At 35.4% G+C, this 22,027-nt stretch overlaps 1 protein-coding gene across 2 annotated transcripts in view; it reads left to right on the top strand.

The window, feature by feature from the left end:
• LOC143231851 (uncharacterized) overlaps positions 1–22,027 on the top strand; it is a 37,495-nt gene that overhangs the window by 13,105 nt on the left and 2,363 nt on the right. For both annotated transcript variants that reach the window (XM_076466575.1, XM_076466574.1), the window contains exons 3-10: positions 4,120–4,256; positions 5,067–5,194; positions 7,699–7,954; positions 13,366–13,515; positions 14,637–14,703; positions 17,850–17,896; positions 20,093–20,171; positions 21,425–21,596. In XM_076466575.1, coding sequence (XP_076322690.1) covers positions 4,120–4,256; positions 5,067–5,194; positions 7,699–7,954; positions 13,366–13,515; positions 14,637–14,703; positions 17,850–17,896; positions 20,093–20,171; positions 21,425–21,596 — 1,036 coding nt within the window. The remainder of the gene's footprint in view (positions 1–4,119; positions 4,257–5,066; positions 5,195–7,698; positions 7,955–13,365; positions 13,516–14,636; positions 14,704–17,849; positions 17,897–20,092; positions 20,172–21,424; positions 21,597–22,027) is intronic.

The following is a 22,027-nucleotide window of genomic DNA, read 5'->3' as shown; positions in this document are numbered from 1 at the left end:
AAAAATAACTTCTGACACCAGACAGACAGATGAACAAATTTGCTTAATTAATACATGTAAATAGTGGTTAGAAAACCTACTGGACTAAATTATTCCATAACTTCCTTTAGAACTGAGAAAATGCGTGGTAGTGAGTTCGCAGTAGTTGAGTTGAGTACTAGATGAAAGTATGAGGGTTTTTTTTTGCAATTGACCATTCATATGAAAACAGGCTGACTTGCAGGTAGAAGAGGAGTTTTTTCTTTACTGTTGTAACTTGGTTTTACATCGTGCTATTGATTCCTAGTCATTTTACATCGTGCTATTGATTCCTGGTCATTTTACATCGTGCTATTGATTTCTGGTCATTTTACATCGTGCTATTGATTCCTGGTCATTTTACATCGTGTTATTGATTCCTGGTCATTTTCTTTTCCAGTTACATTACATACTACTTTTTCTTTTCGACCAATCTCAGTTCCTCCAAAGTCCAAATAAGACCTTCTATGGTTGTGGCCTTTAACATATTAATGCAAAGAAGGACAATATTCTGCTAGTAATGTTGTGCTGGGTTTGTTATGAAGAACGTAAAGCGGTATTTTGTGTGAATTTTCAACTTTCTCACTTAGATTTATTTCTACGTAGCCTATCATGGTCATCTAGGTGATGGTCTTACTGTGTACTTGCTTTACTTTTTACCATCCATCAGGTAATAAACACTCAAAAGTTTTTTTAGTACTTTCTGCAAATCAATTGCAAGCATTATGATGGAGGCATTGTTTGTTTGTGGTTCATTGTTGTTACCAATTCAGAGTAAGTAAATGGCTTCCAACTTCACCCTTTTTTTGCTGGTGAACTATTTGAATGCACCATCAGTCTTATATGAAATGCTGTTATTTTTACAAGACAGTGAATTTCCATCCAGCTCTCTATAATGATAGTTTATACAAACCAGGACCTTTAAATAAAAAATGATTTTCCCTGTGTTCTCCTCTTTTTACTCTCTTCATTGTATGTCTAAGATAATGTCAACAGATCTCAGAGACAACAAATATTTATTGCACGTGGGTATCTGAGATAAGATAGTGATAAATTATTTAAGTGGTGGCTCTTTAGCACCTGTTTACCTATACTTGTCTCTTGAGGAACTTTTTAGGCAACCCTCTCATCTTTTGTTCGCTTGTAAGCACTGTTGGAATTTTGTGGTACTGCTGATATTAATATTTATTAACCTGTTCTGTTTCGTACTGTTCATTGGCAGCACATAATCCAGAATGGAGTGCAGAAAACTTTGGTACAACATAAGGTGTTGTTCTTCAGCTGTTTTTCCTACTACTACTTCCTGTGCATTGATGCCTTTGGCAACTCTTGTTGTCACTGTGGTTGGTGTTGTTTGTCAAATAATATTATCGAGTTCCTAATTTTTTTCTTACAGAGGGATAACAATAGCTATGAAGAATGTTGTTGCTGAGTGTGTATAACATGGTTGTAGCTTTGGTTGGGCAGTTTGTCACTCCTGTATCACTGCGCCACTGACCACCCTTCTAAGAAATGGTTGCATGTTTATTTCGGTTTCAGCTCTGCAATACACCAGAATATCGTCAGTAAAGGTTATTCTCCATAACTGTCAAGGTGATTTAGGTCCATGGTGTAGATTGCCAAGAAGCCAAGGAGAATAGAAAAATTTGAGCCATAACAGTGTTGATAGTCATCCAGTCTGTGTGCCAATGTGTGTTTCACGATATCTTTTGTAGGTTAGCGTAGTTACAACCCGTGTTATACAAATTACACTTATGCCTATTCCGAGCATTTTGTGGGCAAGAATGGGTAGTTCTACTGCAGGAATCTTCTAGAATTAAAGCTGTTTTCAAAGCCTTCTGTCTAGCTTTAAATCCTTCCTATGTAGGAGCTATGAACTGAGGAGTGGTGATGCTGTTTTTTCATTCACCGCCACATTCATTTTTTGTTGTATCTGGCTAATATGTGTGTGTGTGTGTTTTCTTATGGCAAAGCCACATCGAGCTATCTGCTGAGTCCACCAAGGGGAATTGAACCTCTGATTTTAGCGTTGTAAATCCGATCTGGCTGATATTAAGTAGAACAATGACTCGATGGCATTTAAGACAATAGTAATCCTTTATGGATTTTGGGATTTCATAACGGAATCAGTGTGTATTTCAAGAATGTTACATATTATCTGTTGATTACCATTCTGCCAGTTGGCAGGATTCATTTTGTTCAATGGCAGAGAGATGATGGAGAGTACAAGCACTGTCAGAAAACTTTACGTCACACTAGGAATTATACCACTTTGTTATGCGTGAATATTAACAATAACTAGAGGTGTAGGTCTGAGAACGTTACTGACATTCAAAAAAGCTAATAAATAGTAATAATAAATACCTACTTGAGACGATTAAAAATAAGTAAAACATTTATAAGCAACACTCTCTAAATGTTATGGGAGTTATGTACTCCAGATTTAGTAATCATAATAATAATAACTTTTATAGCATCATGCATTAATTAGTAACTTATGTTATATCACAACTACATGCTTACACTCTTGACAGATACCTAATGAGTTAACAGTGTTGAAGAAAATAATTCAACTCAAAGTTTGTACGACCAGTTAAACGTCATGAAATTCTTTTAAAAATTAAAATACTTCACGTTGTTATCAACATAGATACTTTCCTTGGTTGTAAACCCTTTCCATATATCTTGTTATTTATACTATAGTTTCTATCATCAGTAAAAGTCTCAATCTTAGGGGCCCGGCATGGCCAGGTGGTTAAGACATTCGACTCGTAATCCGAGGATCGCGGGTTCGTGTCCCCGTCACACCAAACATGCTTGCCCTTTCAGCCGTGGGGTCGTTATAATTTTAGGGTCAACCCCACTATTCGTTGGTAAAAGAGTAGCCCAAGAGTTGGCGGTGGGTGGTGATGACTAGCTGCTTTCCCTCAAGTCTTACACTGCTAAATTAGGCACGGCTAGCGCAGATAGCCCTGGTGTAGCTTCGCGCGAAATTCAAAACAAATCCAAACTTTGGAACATCAATTTACAACAATATGACAGTAAAATCAAACCCACAAATAATTTTACCTTAACTTATTTGTTCCGAGTAATATGACAAAAACAACATCCAGATTTTTTATAATTACCGATTTCATTTATATATTAAACATGTACAGAGAGAGAATTGTGAATAATTACTATGGCTCATATACCACCTATTATTTATCTAGTGACCTGAAGCCTATGGACTTAACTGTTTAACTTTTCCCAAATGGTTCGTCTCCATATCCATATTTTCCATCTCTCTTGTTCCTCTAACGAATTTTATTTATTTACACTGTCCACTTCTTTTGTCATTCCTTTTTATTTTTCTCGTTTTTCACTGTACATCACAGTTCGTTTTTCTCTTCTTCCTTTTCTTTCTCTCTCGTGATCTCCGTAACTTCCCCTATCCTTTTATTCATTTTTTCGTCTTTTTATTCTTTTCCATTTTTACTAGTTTTCTTTGCTTGGTCGACGAGAGAGTGTGGCCCTTACACGGCCGCCTGTACCCTCCCCCTTAGGGTTGGAATAAAATGAAATAAATAGTGGTGATAACGGCTGTGAAGGTTTGGGCTCTGATAATGACACCAGATGGTGGTGATGATGGCTGTGAAGGTTTGGGCTCTGATAATGACACCAGATGGTGGTATTGATGGCTGAGAAGGTTTGGGCTCTGACAATGACACCAAATGGTGGTGATGATAGCTGTGAAGGTTTGGGCTCTGATAATGACACCAGTTGGTGGTGATGATGGCTGGGAAGGTTTGGGCTCTGATAAAGACACCAGATGGTGGTGATGATGGCTGTAAAGTTTGGGCTCTGATAATGACACCAGATGGTGGTGATGATGGCTGGAAAGGTTTGAGCTCTGATAATGACACCAGTTGGTGGTGATGATGGCTGGGAAGGTTTGGGCTCTGATAATGACACCAGATGGTTGTGATGATGGCTGTGAAGGTTTGAGCTCTGATCAGTCTTTCTAGTGCAATAAGAATATAAATTAACTGTATGATTCTACATAGCTGAATCACTTCTTAACTTTATTAATTACTTATAATTATTTATCTTAATGTTTAGGATTGATACGTGTATTATTGGCGATCCTTCGACGTGTGACGTCAACTTGAACGAGAGATGCCAAACAGAACTTGGTATAAGTGCTTGTCATTGTAAGCCAGGCTTTTCCAGGAGAGTGTTACGTGGTCCTTGCATGCGTAAGTGTTTGAAACTTGGGCTAACATACACAAAGAAAGATCACCCTCAATAAATATATATCACACTTTGTTTTGTCAGGACACTTTCACAAACCTAAATGACGTACTTAATAAAATAACGTGTACATGTACTAACTTGTTAGGGAAATGCGATGCATGCGATCACTTTTCTAAACTACACCAATGTATGTATAAAACATATTTAAAAGGTCTAAACTCAGCTTCACACATAGCATCAGAATATTCAATTTTCAGTGAAAATTACAAAACAAATCATCAGAGGGCGCCCGCAGGAATTTTTCCGGGGAACCAAAGTTTTCCAGGGAGGGGCAAATTAGTTTGAAATATTGAATTGAATAATAAATTAATGTACATATGATGAATGAATGAAAAAAGATATGTTTCTCATTTGCCCATGTGCTACGTTCCTGTTTATTTAAGTTTCCTCAGAAGCATTTTCCATATTTTATAAACACAACACAATGTTAATTGGAAGGTAGTTATATCAATCCTTATATTCACGAAACTCACCGTTACTATTTGCTAAGATGAATTACTTATTAACATGCAGAAATTATATTATATATTATATATATATATTTGTATTTTATTATATTATATACTCTGTGAACAATATATAATTATTAATTATATACGAATTCTACGTTAACGTTAAAAAAATGAGTAAACATGAAGGGACATCACTGTAAAAGCGATATCATATCGCTGACAAAATATTTTAAACTTTTGTTTATCTGTAATGTTTATAAACAAATTTCGAAACCCTGATATGCGGTATGTTTCCTTCAGCTGTTGTATCTCTAACGCTTGCAATGAAAGCTGACAGTCTTGACGACAAAAAACTACAATTCAGTCACAGATATCAAAATCCAAATTCAGACGAGTACCAGTTACTGGAATACGAATCTGAGGAAGCGGTGAGTACCTATGTTTCAGGTTAATCTGATTTTCAATATAACAATGGACAAGAAAGACTGGTTTCGTAAATTCGATTTTTCACAAACTGGTATTATCATTATAAAACCTTTAAGAAAGATAATTTGTGTTTCATCACGTGAGGTTTCATTTAAACATAGGTTATGATTACTTTAGTAGATATTTTATATAATAATCAAATAATAGGTTTAAATAGCCCCCAGTTTATATCGTAGCTTCGAAAATTACAACGAGTTAAACCTTTTTTTTTTTTTTATCGCGAAGTGTAGTTGGCTATACTAAGAAAGCAAGTGAAGTTTATTCCGCATAATTCTTTTGATAAAGTTCATGTTTTCTAGATTTAGTGTTTCTTGTTCTTTGAAGAAGTTTTTTTGTTTGTAATTATGCACAAACCTACACAATAGGCTATCTGTGTTTTGTCCACCACGAGTATCAAAACCCGGTTTTAAGCGTTTTAAGTCCGCAGACATGCCGCCATGCCACTTGGGGGGCTCTCTAAAAATGACTTGCTTCACGGAACCTTTAACACAAAGCAATGAAAAACGTACTGACTTTCACTGCATATTAATATATGCACACTTTTGAATATTTTTATTTTTTTATTTTAATATCTTTTTTTTTTTTTTTAATCATATTACCCTCTTTGTAAAGAAAACACCTATGTTAAACAGAAACACTAGAATTATTTTTGGAAAAGTTACTTTTGTTAGGTAAGAATATTTTGTTTGTTTGTTTGTTTTAATTTCGCACAAAGCTACTCGAGGGCTATCTGTGCTAGCCGTCCCTAATTTAGCAGTGTAAGACTAGAAGGAAGGCAGCTAGTCATCACCACCCACCGCCAACTCTTGGGCTACTCTTTTTACCAACGAATAGTGGGATTGACGTAACATTATAACGCCCCCACGGCTGAAAGGACGAGCATGATTGGCGCGACCGGGATGCGAACCCGCGACCCTCCAATTACGAGTCGCACGCCTTAACACACTTGGCCATGCCGGGCAAGTAAAAATATATATAAATCCTCTCGAACACCATTGGTTTATACACCTGCTCTTTTTTAGAACATCAATATTTAGTGCATTCTCAACCTAAAAGACATCTTACATGGCACCTCCTAAATAGCCGGGCTAGAGACCCCCAAGGTTCATCATAATCCTTAATTTAGACTTGTTGACCAGAGAGGGAGCATCACTTTCTGCCCACACGGTTACTCGCAATTGCACAGCGACACTGACTATCTCGATTATTACGCTTCCAAAGGTGGAAAAAAACCCAGCGTGTTTAGAGTTAACTCGAGGCTCGAATCACAGACGTTGGGATAAAGTTAACCAACAGGCCACGCTCGGCCGTAATATGTAGGCAGCAGAAACTGGTGTCGGGGTAGGAAACAGTTGTTGCTAATCCGCGAAGTTAGTTTTGCTATATTTGTTGTTGTAACTGCAATGTGCTAATGAACTGGTGATGTTAATTAAGTGTCTCATCTCGTCACCAGAGGTGGTTTTACGTGGATTGGGTTAGGGATTCTATTAACATTTCCAGGAAAACTCCACAAGTTATATAATTAAAAAATGAGCCCACAAATCATCAAGTGTTATGGCGCTGATACTTTTCAACAACACACGGTTAAGAATACGAATAATAGTTTTGTGAAACTTCTAATGGTTAACAATAGTTTTCTTTATGAAGTTTCATTGATAGCTCAAGCTTTACATCGGAATTACTTTAACTCAGCATTGGTTTTTTTTAAAACTTCGCGCAGAGCCACACGAGGGCTATCTGCGCTAGCAATCCCTGATTTAGCAGTGTAAGACTAGAGAGGAAGGCAGCTAGTCATCACCACTCACTGTCAACTCTTAGGCTACTCTTTTACCAACAAATGGTGGGATTGACGGTCACGTTATAACGTCCCCACGTCTGAAAGGGCGAGCATGTTTGGTGTGACGGGGATTCGAACCCGCGACCCTAGGACTACAAGTCGAGCGCCCTAACAGCCTCGCCATGCCGGGCCTAATTCAATATTAAAACTTTCTTATATCATGAGGGTTTAAAGTGCTTAAGCAATGACAACAATGTCTGTTTTTAAAGCTAGAAGCACATCGGCGTATTTGCGGACTTACAACGTTCGAAATCGAGTTTTGATACCACTAGTGGGTTGTTGTTGTTGTTTTGAATTAAGCACAAAGCTACATAATGGGCTATCTGTGCTCTGCCCACCGCGGGTATCGAAACCCGGATTTTAGCGTGTAAGTCCGCAGACATACCGCTGAGCCACTGGGGGGCACCACTAGTGGGGAAAGTACAGATAGTCCATTGTATAGCTTTGTGCTTGACTTCAAACAACCAAACAAGGTGTCATCTTGCAATTAAGATATAAAAAAAAAATTGGTAAGCGACTGTCAGTATTTCTCTGCTTAATTTTACGTTAAATAGCTTTAAAGGAGTATGTGTAAATTAACCAGTGTTACACTTGTTTATTCCACTGTAGTTGTCTTCCCTTTTCCCTTATACGTCTCTTGCGGATGATTTCTTGAATGCTAAAATCAACATGTTCTATTCTGTTGGCGGTGTATTTCTGATAAACGCTACTGTCAATCTCAAGGAAACAGTGGTTACCAAGTTTTCTTCCCTGAAAGAACAACTACAAAACGAACTGAACAAGGTGATAAATCAAATGAAACAAAACATCGGGGACAGCCGACTCCAAGTGCAAGGGCCTTCTGCTCCTATACCTCTAGTAGAAGGTACGATTTCAAATATAGAAAGATAGATAAACTTTGATGGAAAGAAGTGCTATTGTTATATTAAAAGAATATTTTGTAATATGGCTTTTCCTTTCGCATCCTTAAGTTAAAATGTACGGCCACCACTGCCGAATAAAAGACAAGCCTCATTAATAACGAGATAAATAATACTTGGCTGGTTCTGACTGACAATATAGTTAAAGCGAAAAATAAAATAAATAAAAGAAACATCAGTACTGTTCTATTAATCTCAACTATAAATCTAATTTTTAAATAAATAAAATACTACTGATATTAATTGTTTGTTTTTCTTATAGCAAAGCCACATGAGGCTATCTGCTAATCCCACCGAGGGGAATCGAACCACTGATTTTAGCGTTGTAAATCCGTAAACATACCGCTGTAATAGCTGGGGGCGGATAATAATTACACAATCTATTTACTTATTACAGCTTACATCGTAAACTTTTTTATCCATGAAATCGTTCACGTAAATATCAACTATTATGTCTGTTATATCCCAGTTGGCCAGGCCCAGCATGGCCAGGTGGTTAAGGTACTCGACTCGTAATCTAAGAGTCGCGGATTCAAATCCCCGTCGCACCAAACATGCTCGCCCTCTTAGCCACGGAGGGGGGGGGGTAAATGTTGCAGTCAATCCAACTATTCGTTGGTAAAAGAGTAGCCCAAGAGTTGGCGGTGGGTGGTGATGACTAGCTGCTTTTCCTCTAGTCTTACACTGCTAAATTAGGGACGGCTTGCACAGATAGCCCTTGAGGAGCTTTGTGCGAAATTCAAAACAAACCAAACCCAGTTGGCCTGTTGAGCTCTAGTATTATGCGAAAGGAATCGTCGGTACTCAATATGACAGACACAGCGATGTTGACTTATGACTATATATTCTTTGTTTTCACGCATAGGTTTTGTACTCGTTGTCCTTTTAATGAAAGACACGTGAAACTAGATACGAATTATTTTGATATGGAGAGAGACACACACAACAAATAGCAATATGAAGAAATAACATTTTTGTTGATATTTAAGCCCCTCAGAATCTTATTTTCGTTTGATTAACAAATATTTATTTATATTTCATCACTTAAAAAGCATATTTTCTCAGGTACATTTAAGTGTGCTATTAAAATAAAATTACGCGTAAAGTTGTAACCAGACATTCTAGTGGACAAAGCTCAAACAGCCCATGATTTAGCTTTGCTCTTAAACGAACGAACCTTGAAAAGTCGAAATTCTCTGTGTAATAAGATTGTTAGGTAGCAGAAATTTGGGAATTTTAATTACACCGGAATACTATAGGATGGCGCCACTTGCAGTCGATTTAACATCAGGGCTTGCGAATACTATTATCAGCAAAAGCGATTTTTTTATCTTTTTGTTTTTATCAAGTACGGACTATTAATTCAAAGTTCCGTTGTGTATGGACTGAGTTGAGAACTAGTTACAGTTTTAAACTCAGAAGGTCAAACCCTTTCGATTTATGTAACGGGCCACGCCCAAGATCTCACACAGTAATTTACTTTAATCGTGCTTAAAATAAATTCAATTTGAGGGTAGAAGGGTAGATGTCCTGGTGAGTAATAAAAGTCAATAGGGTATGCGTGCGTCCCATACTTGATGTTTCCAGCGCACAAAAATATAGCTAATAATAAAGAGAGAAAAAAATGTCTCATGGATTAATTTATCCTGAAGCTGCCTAAAAGAATTTCAAATGCCGCGGCTGCTGAGGTCTCTCTATTTTTTTTTTTTTTATATGTAATCAAAGTGTTGTTTTTCATCTATGGTCAAGCTACTAAAAATATTTTAAACGTATATTTTATTTTTCATGTATTATTTTGATCTGTGAATCAACTGTTAAATAACTCTTTTGGCATGTGATCTATTTATTAAATAATGCTTTTGACATATGATCGAACTGCCAAAATATTGTTTTGGGCCTCTATTCCAACTGCTGATTATTGTTTAGAATGAAGTTTCTAGCTTGGTAAATATGGACCACTTCATATTATCTAAGAATAGAGACAAGATAAAAACTTAAAATTTATCCACGTGAGTTAAGACCCTTTTCACCCAACATTTTATCCTACCTTTACAGCTCTTAAAGCTCCCCCGTGGCTCAACAGTATGTCTGCAGACTTACAACGCTAAAAACCGGGTTTCGATACTCGTGGTGGGCAGAGCACAGATAGCCCATTCTGTAGCTTTGTGCTTAATTCAAAACAACAACAACAGCTCTTAAAATGAAATTTCTATAGAAGGTTAGGAAAACAAACAACAAAGTTTATGACACATCTGTTGAAAGTATTGAAAATATTTCGTAAGACCTTATTATAAATACCGATCTCATCTGTTCTGTACAAGTAGGGGCTAGGTTTTAAATCCTACCTCATCTCTGTTGCTATTTCACGACTGAATAATGAAAATGATTTATGTTATTTTGAAAGACTAGTTATGATGGCGCTTTAAAAATGATTAATCATTAGTGTAATTAGCCCTTTAAATGTAAGTGAAATTAAGTCTTCTAACAGTTAAACAACTTTTCGGGATTCATCATTGAGAGTAAATATGGGATACTTAGTTTTGTTCAGTGCCGGATTGTTGCTACACTGTGACGTCACGCGAATAAGGTCAATGTCACTGTTAGCAAACTGGAGGCAATGAACTGACAGACTCTTGATTCTTGATCCTCTCTCTCGTATAAAAGGTAGCGTACAATGAAACCTTATTACGGCTAAACGTGCGTATTATTTAATTTTTTTAAATATAAATAGAACATTAGATATATTTTTTATGTTTCGTTTCTCAATGCATAAAAGGGTCTTTTATTATAATAATACTATTAAAAACATTCATCAATTGTTAATATCTTTTTATTATAGTAATAAAAATTAAATGAGCCGGTTAATCAATGGAAAGATTAACATGTAACCCTATGATCATTGTTTAGAGAATTTTTATTGTTTAAATTGTTAAACAGAATTTCTAGAAGAAAAAAACATCAAACAAACTTGCACCTTGATAAGTCAAGTTCCTTCAGTACCTTAATTGTTTCCAGTGGAAATATTAATTGCATCTGAATGAATACATTAGCAAATTTAACATTTGCAGAGACGAATATATTTTCTGCTTTCAAATAAAACCTGCGATAAAAGAGTGCTGAAGGAATGCATGAATTTCGGAAAAAAAAAAAGCCAATATTGTTAGACGTAAAAACTCACGTTGTAACAATTATTTCTCGTCCCTCGAGTTTATGGTACACATAAAGAGTTCATTGACTTACCTAAAGAAATGAAAATAACAGGGACCGTTTATTTTTTTATTAACAGTGAATATTATTGTTGGGTTTGAAATATTATTTACTGCCACTAGGTGTCGTAATGTACAGTTAAATTAGTTCAGGAATCAACATTCACTTAAAGTTAAAAATTGAAGATAATTGAGACCGTTTATTTATATATATGTGTGTATTTATGTGTACTATTTATTCTGGAGAGAAGAAAACCGCCTACAAGTTTAATTCGAAAATGCTAAGCCTAACACGCCTAATTTAGTATAGGGAGAAGTATACTATATGAAAGTTAGAGCTAAAACCACGAATGGATAAAAGTTGTAAACCCCATTATCTCAGTGATCTTAAAATTAATTCTCGTTTTACATAAGCAGTTGGTATGATATCACCTACTCGTTGTAGAAATTGTACAGTGGACCAATCATTGTACCATAAACTTCCTTTGAAATCATTTATATTTATTTAATAAAAAGCAAACGAAAATCATTGGTCCTTCGTTATACTAGCGTCATCTGTATATAATTAAAACAAATTTTAGATCGTTCCTATGGTAACAAATATTAAACATCATAACATACGAACTTATCTATTTTCTTTTCATTATTATTTTCTGATTTCTTATGATATTATTAGACTTACATTCAGAAGCTCATTTCTCTGGATATAATTTTACAGGAAACCTATTAAAACCATGAATCATATAAACAATTTTCATAGTACACACGTGAAATATACACACATGAAATACAATCCTTATCTAAATTAAATATATATTTTTTTCACAAAAATGCAGTACTTATATAAATTACATATATTCAGATATACTTTAAATAAGTTAATTCAAGTTGTAACATATATTTCAATTTTCTTCTGTTCCTCTACTATTTTCTTCAGATTAAAACTTTACCTCAATTCTACTTTCTCCTGTCATTATTTAAAAAATACAGCTTTTAACAAAAAATACCCTTAATTGCATTACTGCCCTTTCTATAACTCTTAGAAATATTGTCCAGAGCTATAATTTGAATGGCCCTGCATGGCCAGGTGGTTAAGGCACTCGACTCCTAATCCGGGGATCGCGGGTTCGAATTCCTGTCACACAAAACATGCTTGCTCTTTCAGCCGTGGAGGCGTTATAATGTGATTGGTCAATCTCACTATTCGTTGGTAAAAGAGTGGCCCAAGAGTTGGCGGTGGGTGGTGATGACTAGCTGCCTTCCCTCTAGTCTTACACTGCTAAATTAGGGACGGCTAGCACAGATAGCCCTCCAGTAGCTTTGTGCGAAATTCATAAACAAACAAACAAATTATCTTTGCCTATTTACCGTGGTGCCCAAAATGATGAAATGGTTTTTACAGATTAGCCTAATTTATTGTCACTATTCAGAAAATGTTAAATTACTAGGTTTTGAAATTTCTAAGGATAATTTTGTGATGAAAAACATTTGAAGATTAACAAGAGAAGCTGCTTACAGTCCAAAAATAAATATTGACATTTGTTAATATTCAGAAGAAATATCCGATGAGAAAAAGTAAAGGTCATAAGGAGTCAGAAAACAATAGAAACACAGAAAGAGTTGTGGTGTTTCAACAAACATTTCGTGAAATGTATCTGAATCACATTTTATGTTGTCTCTGGGCAAACATTAAGAATCTTAGCTTGACAACATTCCGTTTACCAAGACGTTCCTTTGAACTCAAGTAAAAACAGCAAAGAAGCCAACGAGTCTCTGAAATTACACAATACCTTATCTTCCATCAGCTTTGTAAAATAAAACAATAATACCATGTTATTGTCCATTAGGATCATGTCACTATTATGTAAATATTAGTCACTTAGTTTAATTTCAGTAACTTTGCTTCTGTGAAAATTCTGTTGCATTGATGTATTTTGTTTGTTTTTATTATGCTTAAAGTTATAATCTAGATAAATGGAATAATTGCGACACCAGTAGCCTAAAAATATCTTAACATTACATTTTTTGTGGCTTGAATATTAATTTTTATTTATTTTGAGAAACGAATCAAAATCTCCACGATTCTCACAGATTAAACCTCTAACACAGTGTGTACAAGGAGCTTATGAAATATTTAAACTATTTTGTAGATTTGAACGAATGTGGGGATCCTCACCTAAACGACTGCTCTGACAACGGGATCTGTGTGAATGAGTTTGGAACATTTAGATGCCGCTGCAAACCTGGATTCTTAGATAAACTGGACAGAGAAAAATGGACAGCTGGACGTGTGTGTCATGGTAGGTTTTACAGAAAACATTAATGTCTAGTTTGACTTACTATTTCTACTGCTGAGCTGGTATGTCATGACAAGTTTTACAGAAAACATTAGTGTCTAGTTTGGCTTACTCAGTATTTCTACAGCTGGGCTGGTATGTCATGACAAGTTTTATAGAAAACATTAGTGTCTAGTTTGACTTACTATCTCTACAGCTGAGCTGGTATGTCATGACAAGTTTTACAGAAAACATTAGTGTCTAGTTTGGCTTACTCAGCATTTCTACAGCTGGGCTGGTTTGTCATGACAAGTTTTATAGAAAACATTAATGTCTAGTTTGGCTTACTCAGTATTTCTACAGCTTGGCTGGTATGTCATGACAAGTTTTACAGAAAACATTTGTGTCTAGTTTGGCTTACTCAGTATTTCTACAGCTGGGCTGGTATGTCATGACAAGTTTTATAGAAAACATTAATGTCTAGTTTGACTTACTATTTCTACTGCTGAGCTGGTATGTCATGACAAGTTTTACAGAAAACATTATTGTCTAGTTTGGCTTGCTCAGTATTTCTACAGCTGGGCTGGTATGTCATGACAAGTTTTATAGAAAACATTAGTGTCTAGTTTGACTTACTATTTCTACAGCTGGGCTGGTATGTCATGACAAGTTTTATAGAAAACATTAGTGTCTAGTTTGGCTTACTCAGTATTTCTACAGCTGGGCTGGTATGTCATGACAAGTTTTATAGAAAACATTAGTGTCTAGTTTGACTTACTATCTCTACAGCTGAGCTGGTATGTCATGACAAGTTTTACAGAAAACATTAGTGTCTAGTTTGGCTTACTCAGTATTTCTACAGCTGGACTGGTATGTCATGACAAGTTTTATAGAAAACATTAGTGTCTAGTTTAGCTTACTCACTATCTCTAAAAATAGCCTGACATAAGATATATACACATACAACATATTTTATCTGTCTAGGTAATCTTACTAGCTAGAATACAGTACGTTGAGAAGAAGAAAAAACAACATATAAAACCTAACACCTTTCACCCAATGACCTCATGAACATAAACCACAATCACATGTTTTGTATTACTTTCAGTCTCAGCTTATAACTGTTGAATCTTTGTTACTCCCAGCTTGTTCGTCTGAGTTCTGTAACAACCATGGAGAATGTATTATTGAAAATGGAGCCACTGAATGCAAGTGAGTAATCTTGTTTAGTATATTTTTAAATGTAAGAAGCCATAATTCCAAATAGTAAAACGTAACTATATTGAGGCTTAAAAATAACAAGACAGAATCAGCTATTGTGAACCAAGTCAGTTTTTTAACATTTCTCTTTTGTGTATTTTAAACAAAAAACGAAGTACGAAAGTTTTAACCCTAACAAAGTGATATATATGTAATCATACAATTTTAACCCTAACAAAGTGATATATATGTAATCATACAATTTTAACCCTAACAAAGTGGTATATATGTAATCATACAATTTTAACCCTAACAAAGTGGTATATATGTAATCATACAATTTTAACCCTAACAAAGTGATATATATGTAATCATACAATTTTAACCCTAACAAAGTGTATTCATACAATTTTAACCCTAACAAAGTGATATATATGTAATCATACAATTTTAACCCTAACAAAGTGATATATATGTAATACATACAATTTTAATCATACCCTAACAAAGTGATATATATGTAATCATACAATTTTAACCCTAACAAAGTGATATATATGTAATCATACAATTTTAACCTTAACAAAGTGATATATATGTAATCATACAATTTTAACCCTAACAAAGTGGTATATATGTAATCATACAAAAACCGACGTTGTCCATCGAGTTTTTTTAAAACACCTTTCTCTTAATAATTTACGTGTTAACTTCTTTGTGGATTTGTAGGCTTAAAGATCACTAATGAAAAAAATATAAACAAATAAATATATCTTTTAATATTGTCATTAATCGCACTAAATACTGTTGAGTTTTGACGTATTTTACATAAAAAAGCGAATTAGTTTATCTACCCTTTTTGATCTGTGTGTTTTCGTAGACTAAAACATAGAATTAAAGAACTTCGTAAAGCATTTGAATTGAAACGATTGTGAACAGTGTGAAACAAATCAATAGTTTGTGATCTAAGCGATGATTTTTCAAACAAAATATTTTGAACTCAGCTTCTATTTTTGAGGCTTCCCTTCCCAGTAGCCTAGCATTAAGGCTTATAACGTTAAAAATCGGGTGTCGTTATCCGTATTGGACGCAGCACAGATAGCCTACGAGGTCTGTTAAAAAAATACGCGGACTGACGTCATAAAACAAAATGTACTTTATTTAGAAGTTACAGATCTGGGACCCCTTCAAAGTACTCTCCTCCCCAACGCACACACTTATCACAACGGTGTTTCCACTTGTTGAAACAGTCCTGGTACGCTTCTTTTGTAATGTCCTCCAGCTCCTTCGTCGCATTTGCCTTAATCTCGGGAATCGTCTCAAATCTTCTTCCTTTCAAGGGTCTTTTGAGTTTGGGGAACAAGAAAAAATCGCAAGGAGCAAGGTCAGGTGAGTAGGGGGGGTGGGGAAGAACAGTGATCGAGTGTTTTGCCAAAAACTCACGAGTTCTGAGGCACAAATTTCGCAGAAACGCGGTGCATCTTCAAATTTTCGGTCAAAATCTCGTAACAAGATCCAACTGATATCCCACACTCTTCAGCAAGCTCCCTGACAATCATAAGTCGATTTACTCACACCAGGGTGTTGATTTTGTCGACGTGTGGGTCGTCAGTTGACGTGGAAGGACGTCCAGGACGCTCATCATCTTCAATGGATTGTCGACCATCCTTGAAACGTTCATGCCACTTGAAACATGCCGTACGCTTCATAGCAACATCACCGTAAGGCGTGTTAAGCATAGCAAAAGTTTCAGTCGCAGATTTTCCAAGTTTAACACAAAATTTCACAGCAAGTCGTTGCTCCTTCAGGTCATTCATTCTGAAATCCACCAAACGAAAAAATCGCACTTCACTTGAAACCGCGTAGCTAATACACAAATAAAGATATCTGCAATCGGGAAATGGCGTCGTAATCAGCTGATCTGTGCAAACCTAGCGACACCAAGCGAATTCCCCTGGAACCAACTGGAGCCGCGCAATTCAAACAGTCCGCGTATTTTTTGAACAGTCCTCGTATTGTAGCTCTTAGTTAACAACGAATAACAACAGTTTTTTTGCTTTGTTACTCACCTCCCATCCATAACAGCATGAATAGCATGACCTTTATTTCAAAGTTAAATCATGCAACAAAAACAAACAAACAAAATAAAGAAAAAACACTTTGATGTATGTAACTATTTTGGATACACAGAATACAAACAGTATGTTTAAAAGTTCATATAAGCATCTAAATACAGTATAATTAACGTTTATTTTTATAACGTAGTGACGTAATACTTTATACAAAAGTAAGTTTTATTTTCTATCATGCATATAAAATACTCATATGATCAATTACGTAATTTAAATATATATGATATTACAATCAAAATATATTTATGAATTGGGGGTGGGGATTGGTGAAACCACTACAGCTGCTACTTTGGCATTTATCTTTGTTAGGTCGAGATAATTAGCAACGCATGCGTGGAGGTACAAATATTATTTTTTTAATACAGTTGAAATTTTATAGCCTAAATGTTCGCGTGTTTATGGGTCGTATTTTGCAGTGAGTTTTGTTTAAACAACTTGGACGATACTTGGCATTAACCAGAAGAAATGAGAGCTTTCGTTTAGATTATGGTTGAGTGTTCGTTATCTTTGAATGGAGATTTGGTTAGTGCTGTAAAAAAAATATTAGGTGTTTAATAGAGCATTTTCAGCTAACCCACTTTTTTATTATTAATTTATGGTTTTTGATGCACTGTTATACACCATTTGATTTATTAAAAATCCTATCGAAATATTTGTAACTTTATGCCAACAGATGGGGCATATATCCTTATAGATATTTGTTAAAATAAACGAGAAATGTAATCAAGCCATTATTTTATATTAGATAAATCCAATGATATATCAGCCTAAGAAAAACATAGAAGTAACCAAATGGCATTAATTAATAAAAACTCTAAAACAAGGCTTTGTTGTAATTATGGGAGAAGGTTTTTATAATATTTTTAATGTGCAATTTTCATATTTAAGAAACACTAATATAACACTTGAAACTTCATACATTTTAATAAATTTTGACTCGTTAGCTTTCACGTTTTTGCTTTGATTTTTTAAAGTTTAGTCTAATTTCTAACTACTCCCATCTATAAAATATTATTATATTTTTAGATGTACAGATAATTACATGGGAACTCATTGTGATATTGACCGAGAAGGTAAGTGTTTGTTATTTTTAAAGATTACCCAAATATATCACTATTTTATATTATTATTAATGATAAAAGGTACTTTTTTCATATTTACTTCTGGTTATAATGTTTTAAACTGTCGTATTACTTTAAATAAACTGTTTACACACCCATTGTATGTTGTATTATCATTTCAACATTTATCAGGAAGAATAGAAGTGTTTTAACTCTCATCATTTCTCAGTCTTTATAATTTTTTGTCTCAACACAACTGCCAACCATCCTAATTATTTGGCGCAGAATGACACGTGCAATCTAACTGTGAATATATACTAGCTGGAGTACCTGTACCCTGGACGAAAGTTATGTAGATTCATGATGAATGAAATGTTATTTTAGGGCAAAACAAAACTTGCTTCCCTTATGTCTAAACAACGCAGAAACGACAAAAAACAGAATGTGAAATTGGAAAGTCTCATATATCTCTGCATGGACCCAAAAACTCTTTATGTCAAATTTGATGAAGATTCATTTACAGGGAGCGATAATCTGAGGGTCGCGGGTTCGCATCCCCATCGTGCCAAACATGCTCGCCCTTTCAGCCGTGGGGGCGTTATAATGTGACAGTCAATCCCACTATTCGTTGGTAAAAGAGTAGCCCAAGGGTTGGCGGTGGGTGGTGATGACTAGCTGCCTTTACTCTGGCCTAACACTGCTGAATTAGGGACGGTTAGCACAGATAGCTCTCGAGTAGCTTTGTGCGAAATTCAAAAACAAACCAACAAACAAACATTCACAGGGGAAGAAGTAACAGTAAAGACGACTAAAAAAACTGTGAAACTTAAAAATTATACGTATCACCCCATGGACCTATTGAAAATCCTCACCAAATTTGGTGAAGCTTAGCACCCCAATTGCACAGTGGTATGTCTGCGAACTCGCAATGCTAGAAACCGGGTTTTGATACTCGTAATGGGCAGAGCACAGATAGTACTCAACTACAAACAAACAAACAGTTGATGAAACTCCATCTCCAGGAGGCGAGGTAGTAGTAATAAAAACGTCCATAATAACCGCAAAATATAAAACTGAAAATGTGTATGTATCTTTCCATGGATCCATTGAACCTCCATGCCACGTTTAGTGAAGATCCATTTACAGGGGAGCGAAGTAGCGGTAAAAAACGTAAAACCGAAAATTTGTATGTGTTCCTCCAGACTAGTTTTAAAGATAATGCATCCGTACCCTGCGGAGAGTTATATGGATATACCATACAACAGACAGTACTGTTAGATTTATGTAGATATATAAGGACAATGGTTTATCGGACCCAGAATGTCACTCCTCCATTTTTCTTTGATATAAATATTCACGTGTAATTACGAAACTGACTTCACTTTTAAGATACAGTATTTTATAGTATTTAGTTGGTATGGTTAAAATATCTTGTCTGAAGGTACTAATATTTTGTGTGTTTAAAATGAGGGCTTGCAGACGTGCGCAAGTAATACATCTGTGTTTCTTTCTTTGTTTTTACGTAAGGATGATATATGCAAACTACAGATTATAAATAACTTATTAACTTAATTAATAACTGGCTGGTAATTATAAATAAATTAAATTACCGAAATGTAACCTCTATTTGCGCATTTAATCCAAGGGCGGCAAATTTGTTAGGATTTAGTTAGCCCTCTGGCAGAGACCAGTTTACAAAGGAAATTGTGTAAAAACAATTAATAAAAGTTCATTAATAACACGTAGATCATGTTTTAGGGAAGTAAAACTCAGAAATAAAATATACAAATATTTCAGGTACCAGTGTGGTATAAATGTGACGATTTTATTAGAAATATTTACATATGGTTCTGAAATAGCTAACCAGACGAGGCTTTGTAGTAAATTACAGACTCATGCTTTTTTGAAGTAGGTCCTAACTAATCGGTTAACGAGTTTTCCACTTAATGTTCAAGAATTTTTATGTTAACAGTATAGACAACTGTGATTTCTACAAACTCAAAGTATATCAGTGGATAAAAATTAGTGTTGTTAGAATTGGTGGTTTTTCAACTATAAATTTTTTTCTGTAGATTTCCTTTTTAGGATGTAAGCGTTTCTAACACCTTTGACCCGTTAATAAAAAAATAAATTTATTTATAATTTACAGCCATTCACAAGAGCACTACGCGTGCGCAGTTTGTTATTGTTTTTATTTCTTTTTTTCAGTGTTAACTGTTGCACTAGCAGCTTCCCTAACAGCCACCATAATTATTATCTTGACGCTAGTCTGTCTATGCGTTTGGAAGTAAGTATTCTACGGTTTAATATTTCATTTATTTGCGATGAGAATAAAAATACTGGCTATGTTCCATTGTTCTTTTATTCTTACCATATCCCCCATTAAGTTTGAATTGTTTTCGAATTTCACGTAAAGCTACACGAGGGCTATCTGCGCTAGCCGTCCTTAATTTAGCAGTGTAAGACTAGAGGGAAGTGCACTAGTCATCACCACTCTTAGGCTAATCTTTCACCACCGATTAATGAGATTGACCGTCACATTATAACGCCCCCACGGCTGAAAGGACGAGCATATTTGGTGTGACGGGAATCCGAACCCGCGACCCTCAGATTACGAGTTTGAGTGCTTTAACCACCTGACCGTGCCGGGGGGCCCGTTAGGACGGCTTACAATTCTAAAATTCCAGGTTTGATTTCTCATGATAGACACAGCAGGTAGTTTTTTTTTTTCTAAAAGCAACATACAATACTTACAATATTTTTGAGATACTCGGGCCCAGCATGATCACGTGGTAATCTGAGAGTTGCGGTTCGAATCCTCGTCACACCAAACATGCTCACCCTTTCAGCCGTGGGAGTGTTATAATGTGACAGTCTACCCACTATTCGTTGGTAAAAGAGTAGCCCAAGAGTTGGCGGTGGTTGGTGATGACCAGCTGTCTTCCCTCTAGTCTTATACTAGTAAATTAGAGACGGCCTGCGAAGATAGTCCTCGTGTAGTTTTGCACTAAATGACAAACATTCATTGAGTATTTGGAGTATAAAAAATGATCTCTGTGTCCATAACTCGCAGTGTTTCTTGGTTCGCAGTAAGAACACCTATACGTAAAATATATTTCATGGTTGTTTCACTCAATGTATGAAGTATATCGTACAGTTTTCATATATCTGTTTTTTTCTTACAGCAAAGTTTAAAATGTGGCATCCAGTTCGTGAATATTATATGTATATTTTCCGATAACGTAAGGATGTTAACACTAGTTGTAAAGTAGTTTTATATATTTCATTACCATGTGGTTTACTTTTGGTATTTAGTACAGTCGGTTGTAAATGATACCATGCATTGTAGTACCAAAACCCGACGCTTGGAGGCTTTGTCTTTTTTTAGGTGCATAATAAAATTGACTGGAAAATTTTAAAAAGTAATAAATATTTTAATGAATATGGCCGTTTACATTCTTTATTCTGTAATAATTTAATTTAAAAAAACGTGATTATAAAATATGAATATTAATATTTAAATAAAAATCTTACGTTTAGTCGGAGGTGGCAAAAAGTTGAACAAAAAGTAGAAGCAGCGCCTTCAGCCGGAAGTGGTCAAACTTTCAGTTATGTCCACAAAAACAGCACTCCAGGAAGTTCGTACCGACTAACAATGGAGGACCGGTTCATGTGGCAGCAGATTTCAGATGCAGTAGGAAATATATATGCGGTAGGAAGAATATGTATTTGGTTAGGTAATAGTAATCATGTCGATATGTGATTTTGTATATACGTAAGTTCGTTGTCAGAAATGAAAACTAGCCTGTGTGTGTGAAAATTATAGCATCTAGAGACTACTTCGGTTATTAAAATTAAATATAACTTTGCACCGTACTTAATGTTGTGCAAGGCATTAGGTGCTACAGAGACCCATACTTTAAAATCATAAAACTGGTAGATGTATGTAGGGCCCGGCATGGCCAGGTGGCTAATTAGATGCACCAATCACAGGGGCTTGACTCGTAATCCGAGGGTCGCGGGTTCAAATCCCGCGTCACACCAAACATGCTCGCCCTTTCAGTCGTGGGGCGTTATAATGTGACGGTTAATCCCACTATTCGTTGGTGAAAGAGTAGACTCAAAAGTTGGCGGTGGGTGGTG

Source organism: Tachypleus tridentatus, chromosome 11, assembly GCF_004210375.1.
Source record: "Tachypleus tridentatus isolate NWPU-2018 chromosome 11, ASM421037v1, whole genome shotgun sequence".
Lineage (NCBI taxonomy): Eukaryota > Metazoa > Arthropoda > Merostomata > Xiphosura > Limulidae > Tachypleus > Tachypleus tridentatus.
Note: the sequence above shows the minus strand (reverse complement) of the source record. Positions and strands in the feature narration are given on the sequence as shown.